The sequence below is a fragment of the Equus asinus genome, chromosome 5, assembly GCF_041296235.1.
Source record: "Equus asinus isolate D_3611 breed Donkey chromosome 5, EquAss-T2T_v2, whole genome shotgun sequence".
Classification (NCBI taxonomy): Eukaryota; Metazoa; Chordata; class Mammalia; order Perissodactyla; family Equidae; genus Equus; species Equus asinus.
In genome coordinates, this window is record NC_091794.1 from 49,899,194 (window position 1) to 49,925,675 (window position 26,482).

At 38.0% G+C, this 26,482-nt stretch overlaps 1 protein-coding gene across 5 annotated transcripts; it reads left to right on the forward strand.

Annotated features, from left to right (window-relative positions):
* Positions 1-1,323: 1,323 nt before the first annotated feature.
* LRRC34 (leucine rich repeat containing 34) lies at positions 1,324-19,962 on the forward strand. 5 transcript variants are annotated; one of them, XM_014846475.3, is made up of 11 exons: positions 1,324-1,484; positions 4,950-5,070; positions 6,198-6,316; positions 6,415-6,479; positions 7,475-7,558; positions 10,730-10,858; positions 13,101-13,196; positions 16,459-16,613; positions 17,221-17,376; positions 18,005-18,131; positions 19,479-19,962. In XM_014846475.3, the coding sequence occupies exons 1-11, from the start codon at positions 1,394-1,396 to the stop codon at positions 19,680-19,682; spliced, it is 1,347 nt and encodes a 448-aa protein (XP_014701961.1). In that variant the 5' UTR covers positions 1,324-1,393; the 3' UTR covers positions 19,683-19,962. The 5 variants fall into 5 exon arrangements, with proteins under 5 accessions (XP_014701961.1, XP_014701962.1, XP_014701963.1 ...); XM_014846477.3 differs by having other exon boundaries at positions 1,368-1,644; XM_014846476.3 differs by lacking the exon at positions 13,101-13,196 and having other exon boundaries at positions 1,326-1,484.
* Positions 19,963-26,482: the final 6,520 nt, after the last annotated feature.

Here is a 26,482-nt window from a genome sequence, read left to right on the forward strand (position 1 = left end):
CTTCTTAACCCAGAATACTTTAAAGGAGGCATGGGGAAGAGCAGACGCTGAATTGTACCTGCACTCACACTTTAGTATTTAAACCACCTTTCAACATTGTTGGTAGCACATGGAGAAACGAACACATAAGTGTCTGTTTTCTACCATCATCATGTTTAACTTGAAGAAATGTTATTTTGAGTGATGTTTAAAATATGTGGGGCACACAGGGTTTCAAGAGACCCCCGACTTGCCCAGGACAACAATTTCTTAGCAGTGGCGCACTGGTCTGGAATTGCCTGTGGGGAGCATGAGGGAGAGAGGACCGGGACGCTTTATTTGTCACCTTTGAACTGTGTTCATAAACGGTCTGGTTTCACCTTCTCACAGGCAAGCAGTCTCTGGCTGGCTCCAGAGTCCTCTACAGGGCCTTTGGACTTCCTTCTCTTTGATCTATGGCAACCCCAGACAAAAGGCTTTTCCTTCTCTCCTGCCTCTTCTTCTCCCTCTCACATCCAAGTACCAAATCCTGACCACGTTACTATGTAACTATCCTGGGTTCTGTCCCCTTCTCCTTGTCCCAAGTCCAGCCTTAGCTGAAGCCTTATTACCTCTCCTGGGCTCCTGCAGCTACTTCAGATTTCGTCTCCCCTCGGCCATATCAAACCCATCCTCCATCAGCTGACCCCGATATGAGGGCTCCCAGCGCCCTCCCTCATCGCAGTTGTGCTTCTCAGAGGACGCACAGGACTCCACGTGGATCTGGCCTTGCCTGCTGCCGTGCCCCCCGCCCCGTATTCATCTGGGCAGCCCCAAGCACCTGCGCTTCTCCAGCACGCACCAAGCCGTTCTGCCCTCAGGCAGGTTCACTCGACCAGTCAGGATGTTACCTCCTCCCAGAAGTCCTCTTCGATGCCCCTGCCCTTCCACAAGACTGATCTACATGGCCCTTTATGCTGCCTAGCTCCGCGCCCTATCCATGCAGGTGCTCTATCTGCTTTTGCACTTGGCCCCCGCCGGTCTGTGCGCACTTTGGGGAGGGGACTGTGTCATAATCGTTTTTGCAGCCCCGGCCTCTAGCCCATCAACCGTGCTCCCTAAACCTCGAGAACTCCTCCCTGAAAAGGAGCCGGGGCGCCCTCCCTCAGTGTGTCTTTAAACCAGGGCGGGTGACCTGGACCCAGACGTGGTGACCAGGGAGCCTCCATCGCATCTGCGGTCACTGCCTACCCACTCTGGCCTCAGGACTCAAGCGGATAATGGCAGGGGACCGCGCAGCCGGCTCGATGCCGCGCTCGGGGTTTTGCAGACCGCGGGCACCCCCACGCGGCACGCCGGCGGCCTGGGCGAGGCAGGCGCATGCGCGCGGCCGTCATGACAACGCCGCCGCCGCGGCCCGCAGGGTGAGAGAGACATGTGGACCGGCGGCGAGGAGGCTCCCTGGACGGAGTCCCAGTCTCCCCCTCCCGCCCCCGCTGCGACCCCTGCCTCGGCCGACGGCCGCGGTAAGCTGCAGGGTGTCCTTCGGCGCCGGGGCGAGCTCGGGCCCGTTCCCCCGAGCAGGCTGCGGCCGGAACTTTGGGGCGCCCCCAAACGCGGGCGGAAGGGGAGCCCAAGTCCCAGCCGCGGGGCCGCCCTTCGCGCTATAGGTTGTCCTGACGGAAGGTGTGTCTGTCGCTTTGCTCTTACGGTCTCCAGGAAGGGTGTCTGGATGCTCTTCTCGGGCCCTTTTCTGGGGAAGCTCCAGCGGGGCCCAGTGGGCAGGAGGGTCTCGAGAACATTCAGACTGTGCATCTCTGTGCCGCTCCATTTTAAATATGTCTGCGTCCGAGGATTCTCTCTAGCAAAGGAAGCACAGCTGCACTACCTTCGTCCCCCACCTTTGCAGTTTGGATGCTTGTTTTAAGTCTGTGAATATGGCACTGTACCAGGAGCCTGACGTACTCCTCAGTGCACCCGCGGGATGGGCATAGTTATGCTCTGCCTTCAGCATCAGAGGAAATTTAAGATCGGAGAATTTAAGTGACGTGTTCAAAGTCACACAGCCGATTCTGGATAGGCACCCAAGTCTGACCCTCGACGCTTTGCTTTCCCAGTACTTGCTGTTCCCGTATAGGAGGGCGTAGGGAACCACCTCCAAAATGAGCCCTGTCCCTAGAAATTTTAAAACGTGCTTCTAGGTGAAAATTATTTGAAATTCAAGATACAGGTGTGGATGAAAAATGAAGTTTGGGTTATACGTTCTTAACATTTTCCTGTGTAACTGGTTATTCCTAGTTTTTGCTTTACAAATTGTAGACTGATTTATGATGTTTCTCCTAATACGAATACAGTATAGGGAATCAATTATTGGTGCCATAAAATCCTGACATACAATATTTAGGTGAATTTTAAATAAAAGAGAGAGTAGCTGAAAAACAGAGCAGAAACTTTTAAATACTCTAAATCCAATGCCAGATAATTAAATAGGTAAATTCTTGTAACTTTCTTTGGCTACTTGTCGTCTAAGATTACTTCGTGCCTTCACAGAGTCTTGAGTTGTAAGGCTGACACATTTCTGCTTGTCCTGGGTGTGGCAGGCACGCGCTCTCAGTGATTTTCTCGGGGCGTCTGTCTTATTTTTAATACCGAGGAAGGCAGTTGGCAGAAGGGAGGAAAGAAACCCAGTGGGAGCCCAGCTCCAACAAGTGAATCTGTTTGAGATCTACTTGCTTTGTTTCCCGTTGAGGACACTAACGTAGCGTTTTCTAGATTGCATTCTGTGTGAAACGTGGTCACGTAAGTCTGGGAAATGGAGCGTTTTTATCTTCCCTCCCCTCCAGGCTCAACGATTTGAAGAGTTTTTGTGCACCTGAGTGTTTTAAATGTCCTGAGAAGTGTTGTAGATAGAGAGGTCTGTCTAGCCTTGTTTAGTTCAGCACTTCTCGAACTTATTTGACAATAAAACCCATTCTATTTAGAACATCTTTGGTCATCTTGCAGATTAGTATTCCACAGAACACAGTTTGGGAAATATTGTGCTAAAAGATTTTTTAAGCACATGAAAATTTCCGAAAATAAGTGAAGGATTTCTTATGTCCATCATCCGTGAGACAGAAATTATGCTAACATTAAACATTTTCAGAGAATATCTGATGACATGGAAGATTGCTCACAATATAATGTTAATTGAAAAAAGATATAGAACTATACTGAAATATTCCAGTTTTGTTTAAAAATGCTTATATGTGCATATAAAAGAAAAGCAACAGGGAGGAAATACCCCAACCTCAATTGTAGTGGTTCTTTGCCAGTGGGATTAGCTGATGAATGTTTATTTTGTTTTTGATATTGAAATTTCAAAGTTGTCTAGAATAAGTGTGGGTTAAATTTATTTTTAAAAAGCTTATTTTATAAGCCAGACAGAGAAAGACAAACTCTGTATGATTCCACTCACATGTGCAAGATAAACACATGGACAAAGAGAACAGTTAGTGGTTACCAGGAGGAAGTGGGATGGGGGTTCGGCACAAAGGGTAAAGTGGTGCACCTGTAATATGACTTACGAATAATAATATACAACTGAAATTTCACAACGTTGTAAACTATCGTAACTTCAATTAAAAAACCCAAATATATAAAAAAGTTTATTTTAAAAAACTGTAAGAAAAGTTTATTTGCTTTCATTTTTAATATAATGTTCCTCATCTTTAATCTTGTTTGCAAATTTTTAAGCAAACTGATTAGTTCATATAGTGCAGAAATCCACTCAGCAAAGAACATCTCTGAGATGTAGAGACTTGCAGAGGCTGGCTCCTAGAGACACCAGGCTGGTTCAGTAGTGAGATCTCTGAGCACAGATTTTCCAAGAGACGTACACAAAAGGTAGGACAGAAAGCAAAGACAGTGGTATGTGCTCCTAGGAAAGTGACAGTGTTGTTTCCACCCCAGAAATTCTGGGCCTTGAAAAATGCTTTTAAAGTAATATTGAGGGGGCCGGCCCCGTGGCCAAGTGGTTGAGTTCGTGTGCTCCACTTCCTCGGCCCAGGGTTTCGATGGTTTGATCCTAGGCACCGACATGGCACCACTCATTAGGCCATGCTGAGGCAGCGTCCCACATGCCACAACTAGAAGGACCCACAACTGAAAATATACAGCTATGTACCAGGGGGCTTTGGGGAGAAAAAGGAAAAATAACACCTTTAAGGTAATATTGAAAACATAAGACGATTAAGGAAAGCTGCAGGTATAACAGAGGAAGCAGATCTCTTCTGCTTTGTTTGCCTCTTCTTTATTAAGGACTGAACAGGGAGAAAATCACCTTTAAAAAGAGGAAGTGGAAGGCCAGGGTAGGTGAAGAGCTTCTCTGAGCCAGACCTCCACTTGGTGTTAGGAAGAACTGACAGCTATATTCAAAAATGCCTTCCACTTGCACGGTGGAGAGGGTATCCAAGAAGCCCACGGAGCTTGGTGGCTTTTCAGATCCCTATTGAGTTTAGATTCTCTGATAAAATTGTCTTTTTATGAAGCCATTAAAGAAACCTTGAGTCACCGTAACCCAGAGCGGCAGAGCAGAAAGAGGCTTTGGAGTCAGTTGATTCTGTACTCTGCACTTATTAGCTGGATGATTTTGGACGAAATATGTAATTTCTGTGGATATCATTTTCCTCGCTACCAGGCCTGTTACATAACTGAGGTTAGTTCTCCCTTCATGTCACTTCCAAGTTAGTGTCTGCCCACCCTCAGTGGTGCTCCTGTGGCTCTAGTTCTCCAAACAGCATTTTTATTCTCTCACGTTCCTTCCTTCTTTTTCTCTAGTCTTCATTCTGTCTCCCTTTCTTCCCCACCCCCGAATCTCTACACACACACAGTCATATCTTTGAAATAAGTGTAATATATCTATATCTGTATCTATATTTATTTTTTTTTGGAAAAAAAGCTCCTGGGATAACTTATATGTAATGAAGGATAACGCATTTATTTTTCAAAAGCTCCAGAACCGTTTGACAGTCTCCAGGAACATTATAATAATCTATGTATGGAAAAGTCCCAGAAAATTAATCCTTTTATATTGCACATACTCCAAGAAGTGGATGAAGAAATTAAAAATGGGTAAGGAAGACAAATCCTTGATTACATGTGTAATATTCACTGATACAGATTTGTGTGAAAATCCTGGAATACTGAGTGATTTTATACTTGCAAATCCTTGGTGAGACAGACCTCTTTTTTGATTCAGAGCAGTAGATGACTGACACTGTCAGAAGGGCTTGGTGGTAGTGCAGGATTCTGGGAATGTAACTGTGGGCCCTCCAGGACCAAGTCCACTGTCCCCATCCCTTAGAACAGAGTGATTAAGAATTGCCTTTCAGAAAATTTGCAAAGTCACAGAGCCAGAGCATGCACAGAAGAAGAAGTCTTGACTTGAAATGACCACGGAACCAAAGGTTCTCCTCCCCATGGAAACAAAGGACCAGGACATGACCGGAACGTAAAAGTCAGACTCTTATGAGAAGTGAGAGGGTCCCTCATTCAGGAAGATCCAACGTTAAAATTCCTTCCCCATCTCAACATAAGTGTTTAGAATCCTATCATAAAAGTTTAGAGCCTCATCATAAAAGTTTAGAACCTCACCATAAACATTTAAAACCCTGTCATAAATGTTTAGAAGCCCAGCAATCAAAATCTGTCCTGCCAGTGTTTCCGCATGCCAGCCTGCTCTCTCTAATCTCTTAAATTTCACTCCAAATCCTGAATGAGGGAGACACATCTGAGGGCACGTGCCCCCTGTCTCCTTGTGGATCGATCTTGCAGAATAAAGCTGATTTCTCCCCCAAAAGCTGATGCTGTGATTAATTGGGCTCTTCATGTGCATTGGGTAAGAGAACCCCAATTTTGTGCAGGAACAGGAAGATCCCTAGATCAGCAGTCTCCAAGTCTGGACTCCGGATTTGTCCTTAACTCCTGTGAGCTGCGGTTATTTAGGCAAATTATTGAAGTCTTCAGTGTCATTATCTACCAAGTGGGATACTTTTTTTTTGTGTGTGTGTGTGCAAAATTATAAAGCGTATATTAAATTGCTTTGCAAAATCTAGAATATTCAGTAAAGTTACTTGGTTTAAATCTATATTGTGGTATGTACTTGGTTCCAGTAAATGCTATCGGTGATGTTACTTTTCACACATGAAGAAAAAATACTTTTCTTTCTTTACTGGGTTTCTTTTTTTGTATTTTAACAGGTTGGAAAGAATCACATTAAACATTGCTGGTAACAGTCGCTTAACGCCAGTAGAAAGAGTAACAGGTGAAGATTTTTGGATTCTTTACAGAATTTTAAAGAAGAATCCATATATTACTGGTATGTCTCCTTAAGAACCATTACCTCCTGTTTTCATTGTCCTGATTTTAAGTATTCATTACAAGAAGTATCAGCTTCTATTCGTCTGTGTTCTTCAGGTTTGGATGTTAGATATAACCTCCTAAGTGATGTTGGCGCATACTATGCTGCAAGACTGCTTCAGGTATTAATTTAGAACAAAATGTTCTTCGTTCTGTTTTGTTTTTCTCCCAGGAGCCAGTTAAGAACGAGTCTGTTCTTTCGAACGTGCAGGGTGTGAGCACCCCACGCTTGCTAAGTTAACCTGTATTGCAGACTTCACTTTGGAGACCCCCGAGCTGAAATGCTGCATTATGGTTGCATTCTATTTAAGAACGACTGTGGTCTGCCAATCAGAGTAGGTGTACTTAAAGAAAAGGCCCTGTTTCAACCTTAGAAGATTGACAAATGTGTTTATCTGTGCTTTCAGTTACAATGTTTAAAGCAGCATATATCATTGTTTTGATTCCTCCCTTGAATTGGCTTTTTAATTTCCTAACTTCTTGTCCCAATCTCATCTGCTAAAAGTGCTTCTAATAGCTTAAAATGATCTTAAAATTCTCATCCATAAAATGGCATACAACATAACGACAGAGTGAAGATATAAAAAAATAGGAAGTAGACAAGTTATTCTTAGCAATCACAAATAAAAATGCTGCAAAAATCATCATCATCAAAATGGTCTTAGTTCTGTTTACCATGAAGCCACCTAGTCAATGGCACACACGCAAAACACTCGTCTTGCAAAATGTCTACGGTCCTGACCCTGTGCTGTATTTATAACACTTGAAATACACTGAAAGCCTGTTTATGTATTTAGTCTCAGTAGAGCTGGTACCTAGAGTTCCTGAGTCATCTTTTGCAAACTTGTTGTACACTATGCTTAAATACATAAAGTACATCCATACTTTGAATCATTGGTCAAAACTGAATATAGTATTTTTCTTTCATTTATATTGCAATTATGTTTAAATGAGAATGGTGATTTTTTCCTTAAAGGTAGTTTCTTTTGCTGGACTTTCAGATTTTCTGGGTTATAAAGATTTTCTTTGGAGGTAAACACTTAAAGCAGCTCTTGTATATTGTTGATTGGTTTCTAATAATACATGTGTAAAGCCTTCTTTTCTTTCCTTATTTTAGAAACAACCTTATCTCATTTACTTAAACCTTATGTTCAATGATATTGGCCCAGAAGGTGGAGAATTGATTGCTAAAGCACTGCATGTAAGCATTTCTGTACCTTACACGAACATCATTTTATGTGGGAATTTTAATTTTGGATAGCTTGGAACCAGCAGAATAAAATGTTAATGTGTATAAATGTAAATTGTATAATGTAACATATTATTTTAATATTGTGGGAATGTCTATTTTTATTGCACTTCAATTTATTAAAATGTGGACATTATATGAGCAGTTTTGAAATAACTTTTAAAAATAAAAAGCTTCATTAACATATAATTCACAGACATAAAATTTACCTTTTTAAAGTGTTCAAGTGAGTGGGTTTTTTAGTATATTCACAGAGTTGTGCGACCATCAGCACTATCACTGTTTTTAGAACATTTTCACCCCAAAAAGAAGCCTTGTACTCATTAGCAATCCCTCTCATGCTTTTCTCCCCCACTCCCCAGCCCCTGACAGTCACTAATCTACTTTCTGTCTATAGATTGCCTATTTTGGACATATAAATGGAATCACACATGTGGCCTTTTGTGACTAGCTTAATGCTTTCAAGGCTCATCCATGTTGTAACATACTTCGTTCCTCTTTATTGCCAAATAATATTCCATTGTATGGATATATCACATTTCGTTCGTCCATCAATTAATGGACATTTGGGTTTCCACTTTGTAATGAACAACGCTACTATGAATATTTGCACACATTTTTGGGTGCACATGTTTTCAGTTTTCTTGGGTATATACCTAGGAGTGGAATTGCTGGGTTGTTTGGTCACTGTTTAACCTTTTGAGGTACTGCCAAACTTTTCCAAAGTGGCTGTCCCTTTTTACAATTCTACCAACAATGTATGAGTGTTCCAATTTCTCCACATCCTCACTGGCGCTTGTTATTGTCTATTTTGATTTTAGCCATTCCTATTGGTATGAAGAGGTTTTGTGCTTTTAATCTGCAATTCCCTAATGAATAATCATGCTGAGCATCTTTCCACCTGCTTATTAGCCACTTGTGTATTTTCTTTGGAGAAATGTCTATTCAAATCCTTTGTGCGTTTTTAAATTTGATTATTTGTCTTTTGAGTTGTAAGAGTTCTTTATATATTCTGGATACAAGTCCCTTATCAGATATATGATTTGCAGATATTTTCTCTCATTCTGTAGGTTGCCTTTTCACTTCCTTAATAGTGTCCTTTGAAGCACAAATTTTTTTTTTTTAAAAGATTGGCACCTGAGCTAACAACTGTTACCAATCTTTTTTTTTTTTTTTCCTTCTGCTTTATCTCCCCAAACCACCCCCCACACATAGTTATATATCTTAGTTGCAGGTCCTTCTAGTTGTGGCATGTGGGATGCCGCCTCAATGAGGCCTGATGAGTGGTGCCATGTCCGCGCCCAGGATCCGAGCTGGTGAAACCCTGGGCTGCCGCAGCAGAGCATGCAAACTTACCCACTTGGCCACGGGGCCGGCCCCTGAAGCACAAGAATTTTTAATTTTGATAAAGTTCAATTTATCTATTTTTTCTGTTGCTGTTTGTGCTTTTGGTGTTATATCTAAGAAGGCTTTGCTTAACCCAAGTCATGAAAATTTACACTTACATTTTCTTCCAGTGGTTTTTTGTTTTAGCTTTTTCATTTAGTTCTTTGATCCATTTTGAGTTAATTTTTGTATATGATGTAAGGTAGGAGTCTAATTTCATACTTTTGCATGTGGATATCCAGTTGTCCCCATACCATTTGTTAAGACTATTCTTCCCCCATTAAATTTTCTTGACACCCTTTTTGAAAATCAATTGATTATAAATGTGAGGGTTTATTTCTGTACTCTTCATTCTAGTCTATTAATCCATATGTCTATCCTTATGCCAGTCCCACACTATCTTGATTACTGTTGTTTCATAGTAAGCTTTGAAGTTGAGAAGTGGGAATCATCTTTGTTCGTTTTTCAGGATTGTATTGGCTCTTCTGGGACCCTTGCATTTCCATCTGAATTGATCAGTTGAAAAGATCAGTTCATTGATTTCTGCAAGAAAAGCAGCTGGGATTTTGAGAGGAATTGCTTAAATCTTTAGACCAATTTGGAGAGTATTGCCATCTTAACAAAACTAAGCCTTCTGACCCATGAATGTGGGCTGTTTCCATTTATTTAGATCTTCTTTAATTCCTTTCAGTGATGCTTTGTAGTTTTTAGTGTGCAAGTCTTGTCTTTCTTTTGTTAAATTTATTCCTATGTTGTATTCTTTTTGATGCTGTTGTAAATGGAATTTCTTTAATTTTATTTTTGGATTGTTCATTGCTGGTGAATAGAAATACAATTGATTTTTATATACTGATCTTGTGTCCTGCGGTCTTAGTTCTAACAGCTTTTTTTGGTGGATTCCTTAGGAGTTTCCCTATATAAGATTATGTCATATGCAAACAGAGACAGTTTTACTTCTTTTCCAACCTGGATGCCTTTTGTTTCTTTTCTTGCCTAATTGCCCTGTCTAGAACCTCCAGTACAATGTTAAACAGAAGTGGTGAGAGTGGACATCCCTGATTTCTTCTTGCTGCCACGGGGAGTTTGAGTTAATTTTAAAGATAATTTTTTGCACTTATACGTCCTAATATTTATTCATTAGATCAATGAAATGTCTGTAAATTTTCTTTTGGAAAGATTTATCAAAAGTATGGAAAAAGAGGAATTAAGCTTTGCAAGTGTCTGAGAAATTGTATCACTTTAAAAGTGAAACGGGGGAACGTGGAGTGGTTGCTTAATGGGTACAGGGTCTCCTTTGGGGGTGATGAAAACGTTTTGGAACTAGCTAGGAGTGATGGCTGTACAACATTATGAATGCACTAAAAGCCAGTGAATTGTACACTTTCAAATGGTCAATTTTGTGTTATGTGAATTTCACCTCAATAAAAAAAGTGGTATAATTTTCTTAGAAGATAAATGTATAGCTTTTCCAATGAAAGGAATGTTTATTAAAATCTGCTTCATTTACTGGTCATTGTTTGGACATCTGTTTTCTGGGCATTCTTTCTACTAAACTATTAAATTAGATTTTTATCTACTATGGGACACTGAATGTTACCTTTAAGGAATATATTCCATTCTATCTCCATGAAAAATTGATGAGTCTACAAATAGTAATACAGTCTCCTAACTCATGTAATCTAAAGAGAACTCTGTGGGTTAAAAACTTAACCAAATTTTGGTTCTTTTCCTTTTCAGAAGAATAAAATTCTGAAACACCTAAAAATGACCGGAAACAAGATTGAAAATAAAGGTGGAATGTGTTTTGCTGCAATGCTACAAATTAATTCATCCTTAGAGAAATTAGATCTGGGTGACTGTGATCTGGTGAGTAAACTGGTTATGAGAAAATCACCCAGATATTGGATCATTCTCCCTGGAAACTAGTATAGAGAATCGTTAGGGAGACCAGCTAAATGACAGTCTTATGAATGATTAAGCTTGCCCCTAATGTCTAATATGAGAGAAAATGCTTTTTTTTTTTTTACCTAGCCATAATAGTGCTGTTAATAAAATCAGATTGTAGTAAATACTACTATAAAGAACACTCACAGTATAATAAAAATCTTCCTAAACTTCCATCCATAACCCTTCTTAACCTGTATGGGATTTTTAAAGAAAAAGATTGTGTTCATTTTAATTAAATACTACTTCATCAGTATAATATAAATTTTTTACTTTAGGAAACATTTTGCAGTGAGTAGTTATGTTGTAGTGTAAAAAACTAAAATGATGATGCCAAAAGCTGCTCTGGGCCTTAATCTGGCCTGATAATGAGAAATGTGTGTTTTTTGCATGTCTTCAAATTCCAGGCTTCATTTTCTCAAACATGCTTTCACACCTTGAGGCCTACTGTTGGGAACCCGTTGTAAAGCCTCAGATTAATACAAAAGCACTGGGACACACAAACAATAAGACAGCCCAGGAAACTCTTTTGGGTAACAGGTTCTGAAGCTTAAAAAGGTTGTAGAAGCAGCCAGTACAGTTCTGGGAAAGCATTAATTCAATATATATTATCTACTCATACCAAGTCTAGATTCTAAGGATACAAGAGTCTAAGGATACAAGAATGCATTGGATATGGTCTCTGCTCTTATAAAGCTTATATTTTAGTTGGGAAGACATCTATGAACAAGTAAAGAAAAGTGCTACAAAGATGGCCAAGTACTCTGATAATAGGGAGGAGGTAATCTGCATGATAGGATGGTTGTATAAGAGCTGAGGAAGTAATACTTAGGAGTCATGAAGGATGTGAAAAAACTGCCTTGGAGAGGGTCCATGGCAGAACATCCCAGGCGGGGGTCCAGCACACAGACTCTAAGACACTGCTTCCCCAAAAGTGGTATCGGTAGCAGTACTGATACACACTAAGGTAATTTTAATACTTGTGTATTTATTTTTTACAGATGCTTTCTATTTATTTCAAGGGATTATGGTTTTCCATTTATGGTAATGATACAGTTTTAAAATATAAGTGAAAAAGTGAGTTGATTTAATGGAAAAGTATTAGATAAATAGTAAACTGAATTCAGAGATGGCAAAAATCATGAGGGAGGTACATGAATAATGAAATTTTGAATCTAGTGGGTTTTAAGAACTGAAAAGTCAGAGTGGCTGGGCGGAGGGAGTTAAAAGGGTGCCTCAAAGTGAAGGTGGAGAAGTTCACAGAGGCCAGATCCAGCAGTTTGTGTGGGTTGTGGTTGTGGTTGTGGGTCACGGGTCAAGGGCCACAGGAAGAAGAGGGGATTGTATTATAAATGCAAATCAAGGAAAGGCTTTGAGGGGTGTCATGATCTGACTGGTACTTTCAAAAGATCATTCTGGTTTCTCTGTGGGGAATTAAGAGGGTGGCAAGAGGAAGCCCATTGACCACTGAGGAAGTTACTACAGTAGTCCAGGTGGGTGATGAGGACTGGGGGTGGGGTGGTGGCCATAGAGATGGACTAATTTGAGACATCTTTTGGAGGCAGAATCTGTAAGACTTACTGATCACCTGGGTGGGAGGGCACGACGAGGGGTGGAGTGTGAGGAGGCCCAGGTTTTCTGGCAGACAGCTGGGTGTGTGTGGTGGTGTCTGTCACAGAGATAGGGGAGGATTAGGCCTTTCCAATAAGGTAGAGAGGGAGGCCTGTGGGAGCCATGAAAAATGTGGTTAGTATCCCTTTCCCGTCCTGCCACACACAACGAGTATGAATAAAAGAATGCTGGGCAAGGAAATGTGCTCTAAGCAGCCTAGAGCCCTAGCTGTGATCCATGTGAGTCTGTGTGTCTGAGATCTGCATCCAGAACCTTGGGGAGCAAACCTAGAGGCAAACACGCTAGGAAATGGATACTGCAACTTTAAGAAACTCCCCATGCCAGTTGTAGATAGATTTTAGGGCAGGAAGAACACAATAACAATTCATTTCTGAATTTGATCAACCTACAATTTAAGGAGGAGGAAATGCTCAAACTTTTTAAAAACACAATTTGATTTATCAGAATCCAGATTACTGATCTTGAAATATTTATTTAGGGAGATTAATTTGTATACTCCGTCAGTTTCCTTAATGTATTTACCTGTTTTTAGGGAATGCAAAGTGTGATAGCATTTGCTACAGTCCTAACTCAGAACCAAACAATTAAGGGAATAAACCTAAACCGACCTTTACTGTATGGTGAACAGGTATGTATTCAAAGTGATGGCAATTAATACTGCTACATGCCAAGAAAACAAAGGTACTGCTTACTTCAGGTTATGTCAAGATACATGAATGCATTGTATTTTTATAATTGTAAACCACTGTTTACAAAGAAAAACTTTTTCCCCCTAAAGATTGGCACCTGAGCTAACAACTGTTGCCAATCTTTTTTTTTTTTTTTTCTGCTTTTTCTCCCCAAATCCCCCCAGTACACAGTTGTATATTTTCATTGTGGGTCCTTCTGCTTGTGGGATGTGGGACGCTGCCTCAGCGTGGCCTGATGAGTGGTGCCATGTCCGCGCCCAGGATCTGAACCCGTGAAACCCTGGGCCGCTGCAGCGGAGCATGCGAACTTAACCACTGGGCCATGGGGCCGGCCCCAGAAAAACTTTTATTTAAAGGAAAATTATTAATTCTTGCTAAGAGTTTAACTAAATATGATTTTACATGTTGCTTACTTAAGCAGTAAACATATCTTTTTTCTCATAAACGCAAATTCTCAGTGAGTAAACCTGTGAGGGGGAAAGTAGTTAGGATGAAAACATAAATGACTCAAGTTTTAAAGACTGGATTAGAAGAGCCCAGTGTGAACTATCTTATTGCTTGTTTGTTGTATTGATGTGACTGAAGCATTACGTCTTTGAAATCATGAAATGATGGCAAAGTGTGTGTGAACAGCAGTCGGGCAAGCCTGGACTTGACCTGATGGGTAAGCTGCATGCTGGGGACAGAAAGAGTAAAAACGTGGTTCTTACTTTGAAGAAGGCTTCTCCTTGCTCCCTACCGTTCTTGTAGGTGGCTTTTCTTTCTTATCAGTTGTAAAACGCTAGGGAATAGGAACTCATTTTATTATTGATCTAAACAAAAACAGAATATCTCCTAAAAGGAAATGTCCAAAGCACTTTATATATATATATAAAGACTTTATATAGTCTTTAAATTATCTACTTCACTGTTCGCCATTAATGAGCAATTGAGAACTAGCCATATTTTAAAGGATTTTACATATTCATAAGTGTATTTTGCATTCTTTGCCTACATAGATCTCTCCCTTTAAATTATTAAATTGCACTTTTCTGTACTAAAATTTTTGGAATTTTACATGTTAATTGATTAATGTACATAAATCTAGTCTGTTCAACAACACACCCGGAATCCTCAAATACAAGAATGCTACTTAAAGACCAGCAAAATACCCGGCTCAAAGTAAGCATCTAGTGAATTGCTTCATTCATGCTTCATTCACTCAGGAAGTATTTGAATGGAGCCCTAACCCAAATGCAGTGCTGGGCGCTAGAGATATCAGCCCTTGTCTTCAAGGAGCTTTCAGTCCACGTGGAGGGAACCGACAACTCTGGAGACTGCTATGTTCAGGATGCCTTTGGGAGCATGAGGAAGGAGATCGAAATCAACACAAGGGGACAACAGGTGGCAGGGAAGGTTCTCAGATTGAGGATGTGACAGGAGATTTGAAGGCTAAATCAAACTTTTCTGGGTTAAAGCCCTGAGAAAATATGTTAAACTATATGAAATCACATTAGAAGCACAATTCCTCTTTTAAGTATGAGTGGTGTCATTAGTCCTAAACCCATCTGAGACTAGTTATTAAATTTAAGCCCAGGGCCCTTTCTCAGGCCCAGGCCCTTGCTGTCAGCTTAACTATAGCAGCTTTCTACTCCTTTCCAAGGCAGCCACCATCCTCTCCATCCTGAGAGTACTATTCTCCTGTTAAATGGCTGTGGAGTGAAATCCTCCTGTGTTTCTTGATATTTGCTGTTTGCAAATATAAGCCTGCAAACCTATTCCATTTAAGGGTTTTACTGTTCATTATTTAGGGAGCTTGAAAAAATACCGGCGCCAGTTGCCAACCTAGGCAAATGATTAAGTCACAAACTCTGTGAATAGAGCTAAAACCCTCTTACTATTTCTGACACTGGTTCCCTCCCTTAATAAGGGTGGTCGCTCTTTCAAACTTCATCACCTAAAAATGCAATCAAAGCATAAAACATGAATATGTATTGAGTATGTTCTCCGTTCCAGGCACCATGCAGAGCAATACTGGACCCCCTAATTGATCAGTTTGCATTTGTTAAGATCTCAAACCACGGCTTCCCGTTGGTTCTATCTTTTCAGTGTCAAAGCAATAATTTAAACAGATCAGATCCAGGATTATAGAATACTGAACAATAATAAATGCTTTGCAGTTTTCTATAGAACACTTATTTTGTGCCAGGTACTTTTTGTTAACTAATTCTTTGAGGGAACTATAATTTCACCTATTGTAAAGAAAAGGAAACTGAGCCTGAGATGAAAGGTAATGCCAGCATTTGGACAGTTTTATTATAAACCTCATGTACTATCTGCTATTACTATGTGGCTTCATTTAACTTCTAAAGTTTTTCTCACAGTACTTTTACTTAATTAGAGCATATATAGTTATCCATGTTTGTGATCAGCATTTCCAGTGACTATAAAACTTATTACAAGTACAGCAATCATGTGAGAGGACTCCTCCTGACCATAAAATACTCTGGCACACTCATTTTAAGACATGCTTTGATTTTGTTAAAAATTTAAAGTGCTTGGTATTCAAATCCTCACTGAGGTTATATACCTTTTGCCTGGAAGCAGCTAGGTTTTGGAATTAAAAAAAAAGTCTTCCAGTAAGACTGGAGAAAAGACTGACCAGAAAACAAAAGTAAAACATATTTAGAAATTTGGGATGATTATAAAAGGGGGGAACTGGATATATCCCAGGGTTAACAAGTCTATTTTTAAGACAGAATCGAGATTGGGGAAGGTCTTTGTATTTGTCTAGAAACTATTAAGAGTGGAGATGAAGAGTGCAGTTCAGGAACATATGGAGGGTGCAAGAAAGGTTTAGACTCTTGAGAGAACAGCAAAAGAGAGCTCATATGCTCAATCCATCATGGGACCAATTGTTTTGATTTTTTCCCTTCTGGAATGATTTTTAAAAGATGATTATTACGTTTTTTTTTAACCAGTCTCTTTTGCATCACTTACTCACTGCATTTTACAAATGCAGGTGCCTCTTTTTAAGTTAACAAATCATTTGTGGGAAAAATGTTTTTTTTAAAAAGCCTGGCCAAACAAATGCAAATTGTAGACTAACAGTCTTAACTGATATAATCTTTTCAGAAAGCTAATTTAAATAACAGCATATGTTTGGAATAAAAATATACAGCTTCAAAATTATATTTTAGAAAAAAGATTTTATCCTTTTAGGAAGAGTCTACAGTTCATCTAGGCCACATGTTGAAAGAAAATCACTGCCTTGTTGAACTACACATGTGTAAGCATCAGATAAAAACTGATGGCATAAGACAGTTATGTGACGCCCTGTATCTCAACAGGAGCCTCCGCTACCTTGATGTCAGCTGGTAAGTGATCATTTATACAGTATGTAATTCGGAAGTTAAGTTGTGGGAATAATCTATATAAATGTTCAAAGTACATAGGATAATTTGTTAGACACTAATTCCAAAGATTAGAAAATGCAACCATTGTTGTGGCCTTTTTATCCTAAGCCTTAGCATTTATTTAGTTTATACTGATACTATATCTCCTAATAGACTGCACAATTATGTGCAGTCATGTGCTGCATAACGACATTTTGGTCAACAACAGAGTGCATATATGATGCTGGTCCCACAAGATTAGTACCATATAGCCTGGGGGAGTAGTCAGTATACTATCTAGATTTGTCTAAGTACGCTCTATGCTGTTTGCACAACAATGAAATCACCTAATGACGCATTTCTCAGAACATATCCCAGTTGTTAAGTGAAGCACGACTTAAACCAGAATGGAAACAATATTTTACGGCGTATTTTCATTAACTCTTTTGGAAATTGAGTGATTAAAATAAATCTTTATTAAATTAGAAAGTACAGTTTATTACTCTATAACAGTTTTCAAGCATGTTATCTCTACGAATAAAAGAACAATACTTCATCTTTTCAAATATACATATTTTTCCTTTTCCAGCAATAAAATAACTCATGATGGAATGGTGTATTTGGCTGATGTGCTGAAAAGCAATACTACCCTGGAAGTAATAGATCTTTCTTTTAACAGAATAGAAAATGCAGGAGCAAACTATCTCAGTGAAACTCTTGCTTCACACAACAGGAGTCTTAAAGCGTTAGTATGGTTTTATATTTAATCAAAATAACAGAAAACCTTAAATTTTTAGAAGACTAACCTCAAACCCCTTAAAGCTGTTAAGATTCATGTTAAAGAATGAACAGTTTCTGATGTATTAACTTGCAGTAAACATTTCAATTTCTATTTTTTTAAAGTCATGCCTTTTAAAAATTAGACTGACTCCAATTATGACTGCTTAAGATTAATGAGAAAATTCTTACTGCTTATATTATTTATCCTGAATTCTAATAGAAAAATCATAATCATTCAATGTGATCAAGACTTAAAAATCAGAATGAATCAAAGAAGAAAATATTATTTGGATGACTTTATCCTGAAAAATATATCTGTAATCCACCCAAACATTTACTGAATAATATAAAACAGACCGTCATTTCCAAAATGTAGGTAGTTTTTCTGGGTGCATGAAGCATCTAGTTAGAAAACTATGTTTCTTGGATTTTAGGAATTCTATTGTCAATATTTTGACTACTACATTAAATATATTTAAGAGTAATGCCAAGACTTTACACAATAAAATGTTTGTAATGTTGTTCCTACCTTATGCATTCTCTCTTTGTGGAACTATTAGTTTCCAGGGTGATTACTTCTCGGTTTTCCATAGATTGTCGGTGGTCAGCAACAACATAGAGGGAGAAGGACTTGTTGCTCTTTCACAATCAATGAAAACAAATCCCACTTTCTCTAATATCTACATTTGGGGAAACAAATTTGATGAGGCTACATGCGTGGTAAGTTTTTTCCTTCACTGAAGGCTTTTTCTTGGGTCTTCTCTATAACGTCAGACATTTACAGGTACCTTAGAAATGACTACAAAGTATAATGAGACACTGCAGTTTTGATAAATTTTAACATAAGTCCTAAAAATTAGCTCCTGGAAAGTTTTGTGGTTGAAATAGCAAAAGATAGCAAATACTACATAAAAGTATAAAGATCACTGAATTACACAGTCCCAATTCCTTCAAAGTTAAAAAATTTTAAAAATCACAATTGTTGATTTATTCTAAATTTGATGTGGCACAATCCCCAATCTGCTACCACTAATTAAACCAAGACATGGAATTTGGAAAGATATAAGTTGCCAAAATATTTGGTATGTTGCTTATGTAAATACAGAGAGCACTTGCTACTTACTTTCAAAACAAACAAAAAGTGTAGTAACAAATAGTTTTCATTTGGAAAGAATGAAGAAAATTAGATGTTAAAATTCTCAAAATCTGCAAAAGGAGTAATCAAAATTCCACCACTAAAAAGAGTAATAAAATGTACGCTGTTTTTCTTTTTACAAAATCCCTTAACTTTAGCAAAACATCATATCCATATTCTACTCATTAGAAGCTGAGTAAGCTGAGTTTGGAAGTACTAGTGACAAGCTGAAGCAGAAAGCAACTAGACTTTTACATCTTTTATTGGCTAAATTTCTGCCTATAATCACCACCTTATTGACAAACCAGTTTAACATATTTGTATGACATGCTCACATAGGTACCAATGTTCCATAAGAGATATCCAAAGAAAATTCTGCAATGAAGAAATAATTAGGTGGCCAGCCAGGCCAGCATCTAATACTATGGGAAGTGTCCTTCTCAAACGAAATCTGTAGATTAGCTTCAGAGGGTTCATGAACTCCACAGAGTTGTATGCCAAAATCTGTGATTGTTTATTTTTCTGAGAAATGGGTCCCTGGCTACCATCAGATCTTCAACGGCATATACAACAGCTCTCCTCTCTCATTTAAGAACCCCTGCGGGACTTGAAAATTTTGACCATGGGACCTGTGGTCCACAAAATTGGTAATACAGACAATTATTAACTCTGAGTCATACAACAACAAAACATACCCAATACATTAATACTTACAAATAAGTTTTGCAAGATTATAATTTCATGGTGTGGAATTAAATCAATAAAGGTCTACAATAAATGGAAAATATTAAAATTCAGCAGTTATTCAGAATATTTTATTTTAAACTGCAAGTTAGCATAGCTAATTTGAATACTGAAATTTGTTTAAGCACTGTAATATGAATAAATTATTTTCTTAATGATAATAGTTTTTCTTTTCTTGAAAATCATAGGCATATTCAGACTTAATTCAAACGGGCCGTCTAAAACCAGACAATACAGATGTGGAGCCATTTGTGGTGGACGGACGTGTGTATCTTGCAGAGGTCTCCAATGGCCTTAAAAAGCATTATTACTGGACACCAACTTATGGAGGAGCTTGCAGCGACTCGTCTAACGCAGGTTTTACTCTTGTGCCAGTAGGTCAAAATCTATGAAAAACAAGCTCTAAAATGATTTTCACATATTTGTCTTACTACTTTCACAGAGGTTAATATTTTACTTATTAAATTTTTTTTTCATAAATTAGGACAAGTTACTTTTGTCAGATGTGTTAAAAGATATGATGACTATATTAAATGTTGTATAACTGTCCATTGTGAAAAACTGAGTAATTTTTTAAAAGAAATTTTACAAAATGGAGACTAAAATTTCAACCCTGGAGAAAGAAATCAAGGAACTAAACTTATTTCTTTTTATAAGGAAAATATAATCAAGTAGTAAAAATAGCATACAAGAATCATAGGTACATAGGTATCCTAACTGAAAATTGTCATGAAGTGGTAAAGTGGTTTCAGGTGGCAGATTCCCAAGGCATCTCAAGGGGTTTAGAGGCTGAAAAAGTACTTTATGTATCTTATTGAGATATTACAGATGGGTGTTGATACAATTTCACAAACACAGGCAAATATATATAAACATACACATATACAAATACGTATCAGTCAACGTATACTTTCCAAACAAGTCAGTGCTGCCAGTGAACTTTTTAAGATAGTTCTCTTTTAGAGGATGCCAGTAACGTTTTAATGATTTGATAGCAAATAATTACTAGTGTCTGTGGCCAATCTTGTTTTCAAATTAAGATTCCTATAAAGAGGCAATTGACACGATGATCCTTTGATTACAGACCTATATTCACAAATGTATTAATTCATACGTACCAAGAAGAGGCTGCTTGATCTGAATGATTTATTACTGCTGAGCCCAGGCAAAGTGTGAAAAAAATATGTAGATAGTTTTAAAAGGTAACTTTGAGGTTCTACAATCTAAAAGAAAATAGCATTTATCTCTAAATGTTGAGAGTGAGATGGCGGAATAAAGGGGGCGGTCAGCTTCACAGTTGTCTAAGTACTGGCCTTCACTTAAAGTATTGTGAATTCCTCAAATCACTGCTGCGTTTATTACAAAAATTTAACACTGCAAAAAAAAAAAGTCACAGCTGACACTGCCCATTCCTTTAGATTAAACAAGATAAATATCCCCTACACACTATTTAATGACTTCTGAAGTTTAACAGATCGTTCCTTATATTCAGCACCTAACACCACCTTTCCGTACTCTCGGGGAAAGTGGGCACAGATGGTGGTGGTGGTTATGAAATGGAAAGAGCATCTGGATAAATTGTATGCGGCATTATTTTCACTTAACGTTATAGTTATTGAGCCAGAAAAGACCTAAATGCCTTACCAAATCCATTCTCACGCTTTCAGAGAGATGAATTTGAATCATCCAGGACAGATGGTTGCTATCAGGTTGAGTCTGTGCTGAAAAACAAAATCTTAAAACATCTGGAATTGGTTGAAAAATACACAAGAATTCATGTTAATAATAACAAAACATGTGAAATGGATTTCAGGGTTTTTTTTTTTAAAAGACGTTGTCTATGTTTTATTAAAGAATACCACAATCTGGTGATGGAATTATAGAAATATGACCTTTCATTGATGCAAAAAACACTTATTGAAGATTTGCTGTCAACAAATATTTACATTGGAACTGACAAAACTAGACGGACCACAGAATTCTACAAGTGCCTTTATGTATCTTGACACTTACACTGATTAGTTTTAGTAGTTACTGATTTTACTCTTAGTTATTGGGTTTTATCCAACCTTATTCTACAATGTTCTTCTCTACATGTTCCAAATCTTATTTTCTTTCCATTTTAAGATCTCTCCTCTGCAGACAGGTTTTTTACAAAGTTCTTTTACATTATTACATGCTGACTATATCTGGAACTAAATATCTGTATCTAAAAAAGCTATTACGTACCAGGAAAGTCAAATGTCTCTGTATTGTTAAAAATGCAATAGGAAATGAATAAAATTTTTTCTTTTAATCAAATTTGAAAAAGTGCAGAATTCAATAGATGTAATAAAACCACACTGTAAGGATAAATATAAACATTTTAAACTCTCATTACATTTGGAAAACATTAAGCTGGTGAGGAAATGCCCCTTCTAGCAGTTGGAGAGCCAGTAAACTTAAACTTGAATTTAAACTGACAAACTTCTTACACTCGAACCGACAGGTGCTAAATCAGCATTTTTTAAAGTGCGAACGAAGCATCAGAATTACCTGGGGCAAAGGTTAAAAATACAGATTCTTAGAGTCAGATCTACTGAATCAAAATTTCTGAGGATAGCCTGGGGAATCTGCATTTTCACAATCCAGGTAATCTTTAATCTCATTAAAGCTGAAGAACAAATGTTCTAGTATTCTTATTCTTCAAATTAGATTTTATACTTTTAAATGGAAGTATAGCAATCATACAGAAAAGTACACAAATCTTAAGTGAACAGCTAGATGAATTATCACAAAGCTAACTTGTGTTAACTATGACCCAGATAAAGATAGTAAATGCCAGAAGCTTCCCAGAAGCTCCTCCAATCCTCTGCCAATAGATAACTGCTATACTAACTTCTAACACCCGAGTAGTTTTGCCTGTTTTTGAATTTTATATAAATGGAATCATACAGTATATACTCTTTCTGTACCTGAATTTTTTGCTCAACATTTTATTAGTGTGATTCATTCATGTTGTTTAATATAGCAGTAGTCCACTCATCTTTTATTGCTTTGAAGTATTCCATAATATACTGGGTGGCAGAGGAGTCTACATGATTCTGGAAAGAGAGAGCCTCTCAGGCTAGGACACAGCCACCATCAAAGCAAGCCTTAGTAAAGCGGTTTGCTTTTCTAGGCTACTCTTTGTTCCTGTATGCTATGCAAGAGACCCACAAACTCCTATATTCCCCCAGGGGAGACTCAGAAGGTAGCTGAATAGGAAGCACATAGGCTTATCTCGAGCCTGCAGTGGGGTGGCATGTACTAAACCTGCATCCTGACCTCTGCACAGGACTGCCTGAGACAGAGTTAGAAATCTCCAAGTTTTCCACACCCAAGAGAACTAAGGGGAGGCCAGTTGAGCCAAGAACTACTGGGCTCTGACCAGGCTAGGAACAACTTGATCACATATTTTATAACCATTGCCTGTTGCATCAGATGCCAGTAAGATGCCCAGAAGATGGAAGAGATGAAGACACTGTCTTCACTAATGTTATTATGTCATGTAAGCCTCTTCCTCCATGTATCTGGACACCATTTTAGAGAGAAGACAAAGGGCAGAGACAAGATGGCAATTTTCCAAAAGTTTCAGCATTACCTTATGATATTATAAATTATATTCCCTTTATATCAGACTATGTTTTAAACTGGCTAGGACTAAAAGTTAATTTTTTCCAGACTTCCCACAGGGTGGGAAGGACATGTAAGTTCTTGTAGGAAAATTCCACTTCCTCTGCACATCTGAATTGCAATGAGTAAATCTGCAACCATATATCTAAGTTTCTTTCCATTTTCTTCTTAGCAATCATCCTTTAAGATCCAGCTCAAATACAGTCTTGTATTTCAGTGTTGCAGATCATCTGCTCATCATTTTACAAGGTTTCAAATTTGAAAGCAAAATAGCAAGAAATACAGTGGTTTATACTTTTCTCCCTATACATACACACCTATGATACAGTTTAATTTACAAACTGGCATAGTTAGAGATCAACAATAACTAATAGTAAAAATAAAAATTATAACAATATGCTGTAATAAAGGTTACTGTAGGTCTTAGCCACCTTAACATACGATTTTTTTTCCTTATAAAGTCAAGAACTTTTACCTTTTCACTTAAAGGAAGCACTTTATGGCTTCTCTCTGGCATATCCAAATTGCCAACATCAATACTTTCACACTTTGGGGCCATTATTAAGTAAAACAAGGGTTACTTGAATACAAGCACTGCAATACCATGACAATCAATCTTAAAACTGAGACAGCTACTAACCAGCGGGTAGCATATACGATGTGGACACAGTGGACAAAGGGATGATTTGAGGGACAGAGTGGGACAGTGACAGACTTAATCATACTACTCAGTACACAATTTAAAACATGAATTATTTCTAGATTTTTCCATTTAATATTTTTGGACCACAGTTGATGTGGGTAACTGAAACTGCAGAAAGTAAAACCACAGATAAGGGGGAACTACCGTATGTCTTATCTACTACTTAAACCATATCCACCTGGCTTCTACTCCCACTATTATTACTGCAGCTGCCTTCTCAAAAGATCATCATGCTCCAATTAACCAATCCAGTGTAGTCTTTGATATCATCCTATGTACCATGTGACCAGTACCAAGCCACTTTTGTCTTCATGAAACTTGTACCACCCAGGTTTTCTTCCTGTTATCACTCTCCATCTTTTTATTTGTCTTTTGCTCATTCTTTAAATACATTTCCCCCAAGATTTGTCCTCATTTTTTGTCCTTCTGTACCATGTCCCAGGGCTGCTTAATTATTTCTATGACAATGATAATGCTGCAAGATCTTCATCTCTAGCTTTAATCTCTCCTGGGTTTCAGGCCCCATTTTCAACTACTGCTAGATGTTTTCACAAGGGTATCTCACCACCAATCAAATTCATTACATCCAATGTAAAGTCTTCTCTTCCATAAACCTCCTTATTTTCCCTATCACAGTTAATGGCATCACCATCTTCTCAATTGCTAAGGATCAACATTTAGGTGTCTACATCAGGGCTGCCTAACTGCAAGGAACACAAACTCAAGTCTGTTTAAGAAAAAGGGAATTAACTGTAAGCATGTAACAGGCAAAAATCACTGGTATCCAATGACAGGAAATGAAGTATAGCTGTGCCACCTCAAGAATGGGACTACAAAGCCAGCAACCGTGGCCACTCCTATATCTCATAGGGCCTCAAGTGCTTGTTCTGCAAACCTACTTCATCCCTTTGCTCTGCTCTATAAATCAGCTTTCTCTGCTTATTCATAATTTCCTTTAGACTTAGACTTGCTCCACTGCCTCTGGACCAGTTCTAAATTACCTTTTCATTTATGTGTATACCAATACCTAAGTTTCTGAATGTCACAGCTCAGATTCTTTAGGAAGAATCTAACTAGCTCAGTCTGGCTTAAGAACCATTTCTCCCTACTAAGAACTGTTCAGCTCGCTGTGGTCGCAAGTATGGAATCGTGTTACAAATGTGGCTGTCTAATCCCTGTCTTCAGCAGTCCACTGTGGTTGGGTGTGTGAGATCACGGGTTATAACCTGGCTATGTAATCCACGCCTTCAGCACAGGCTAAGGATAGAGGACTATTTCAAGTAACATGGTATACGTATATTGCTAAACATGTCTTTAACTCCTATCTCCTCTCCATTTCATACTTCCTCTCCATTCTGCCTATCTCGGTCAACTGTGTGAAAATTCCTCCCATCAGCCATCTCTTGTCTGCCCATCCAGGGGAGCAATGGCCCTTTCTCTGTCCAGTCAACTCCTGTTGACTGCTCAGCATTTCCTTTCCTGCCTTCGGCCACTGTAACACTCGACACTCTGGCTTGCTTTATTGCTAGTTATATTCAGACTTGTCTTTCCTGTTTGACTGTAAACTTAAGGGTGGAGTTTATCTTACTCATCTTTGTAGCTTTATGTATTCTGATTTCAATAATTTTCCAGCATTTGAAATACTGGCCAGATGTTTTAATCCAAGTATCTGTTCACATCCACAATGTTTATTTTAGTAATTCTTCTTGAAATTAAACACCCTATTTCTGGATGGTTACTATATTTATGTGCTAATTACCTAATTCCTTAAACAAATATACCAAATCTCTCTTGAATGAATGGGGGCAGAGGTTGCAGAGAGAACAGAAGACCACATCATGGTCTTACGAAATTAATGCTCCAATAAGTAAATCTCGATATTGTTCATAAATAATGAGTAAAAATGTAGAACTGACAGAAATTGCATTAAAATACAATTTCTTTTTACTTGGTGGTATTTCTGTCCAAGTTCTAAAGACTCAAAATCTCTGGGTATAAGATGGAAAGTTATATCAAGAGCTTCATTTTTAAATGCTTCCCAAAGGAAGAACACTAAGAAATGGTTAGGATAATAGTTCTCAATGTTTGGTCTACCTTAAAATCACCTGTGGGGCTTTTCCAGTATGTACGTCCCAGAGACTGTCTGATTCAGTAGGCCTAATGTAGAGTGGGGTTTGGATGTCATTATTTTTTAAATATGTTTCTGATATGCATCAAATGTTAGAACTATTATTCTAGGGTATTTTAAAAACAAGTACATGTACATTGTCTTTATATAAGTACATTTCAACTACTCTCATTTGCACAATCTCTGTAGAATTGAAACATAAAGAACAGTGATAAACTGTTGCAATAGAACTGATAGAATCTTTTCTTTTGAAAAAATAAAACAATTTTCTAAAATTTGTCTATCAAAATCATCCTATGAAATTAAACATAAAATAAATACTATTTAAAACAGCAAAAATCACTTATATATAATCTCCTGGTTTCTTTTTAAAAAGTCTAAAATCTAACAATACGGTAGGAATAATCTAATATATAAATACAAAACAAAATTAATTTAGAAAATAGTTTGTTTCTCAGTAAGATCATCAGCATCCTAAACAGACATTCAGAAAACTTAGTAATACTTGAATAATTAAGAATAAATCTTTCCCAAAACGCTGCATTGTAACAAATATACATAACAATGGACTTAACTAAAATGATAATTATGAGAGTTAGAATGATACCAGATAACAACTAAAATATATGCATATTATTATAAAAGACTAGTAGTACTATGAGAAGAATGAAAACACAGGATGGTCAGTCTTCAAGCTTTCTTTACAT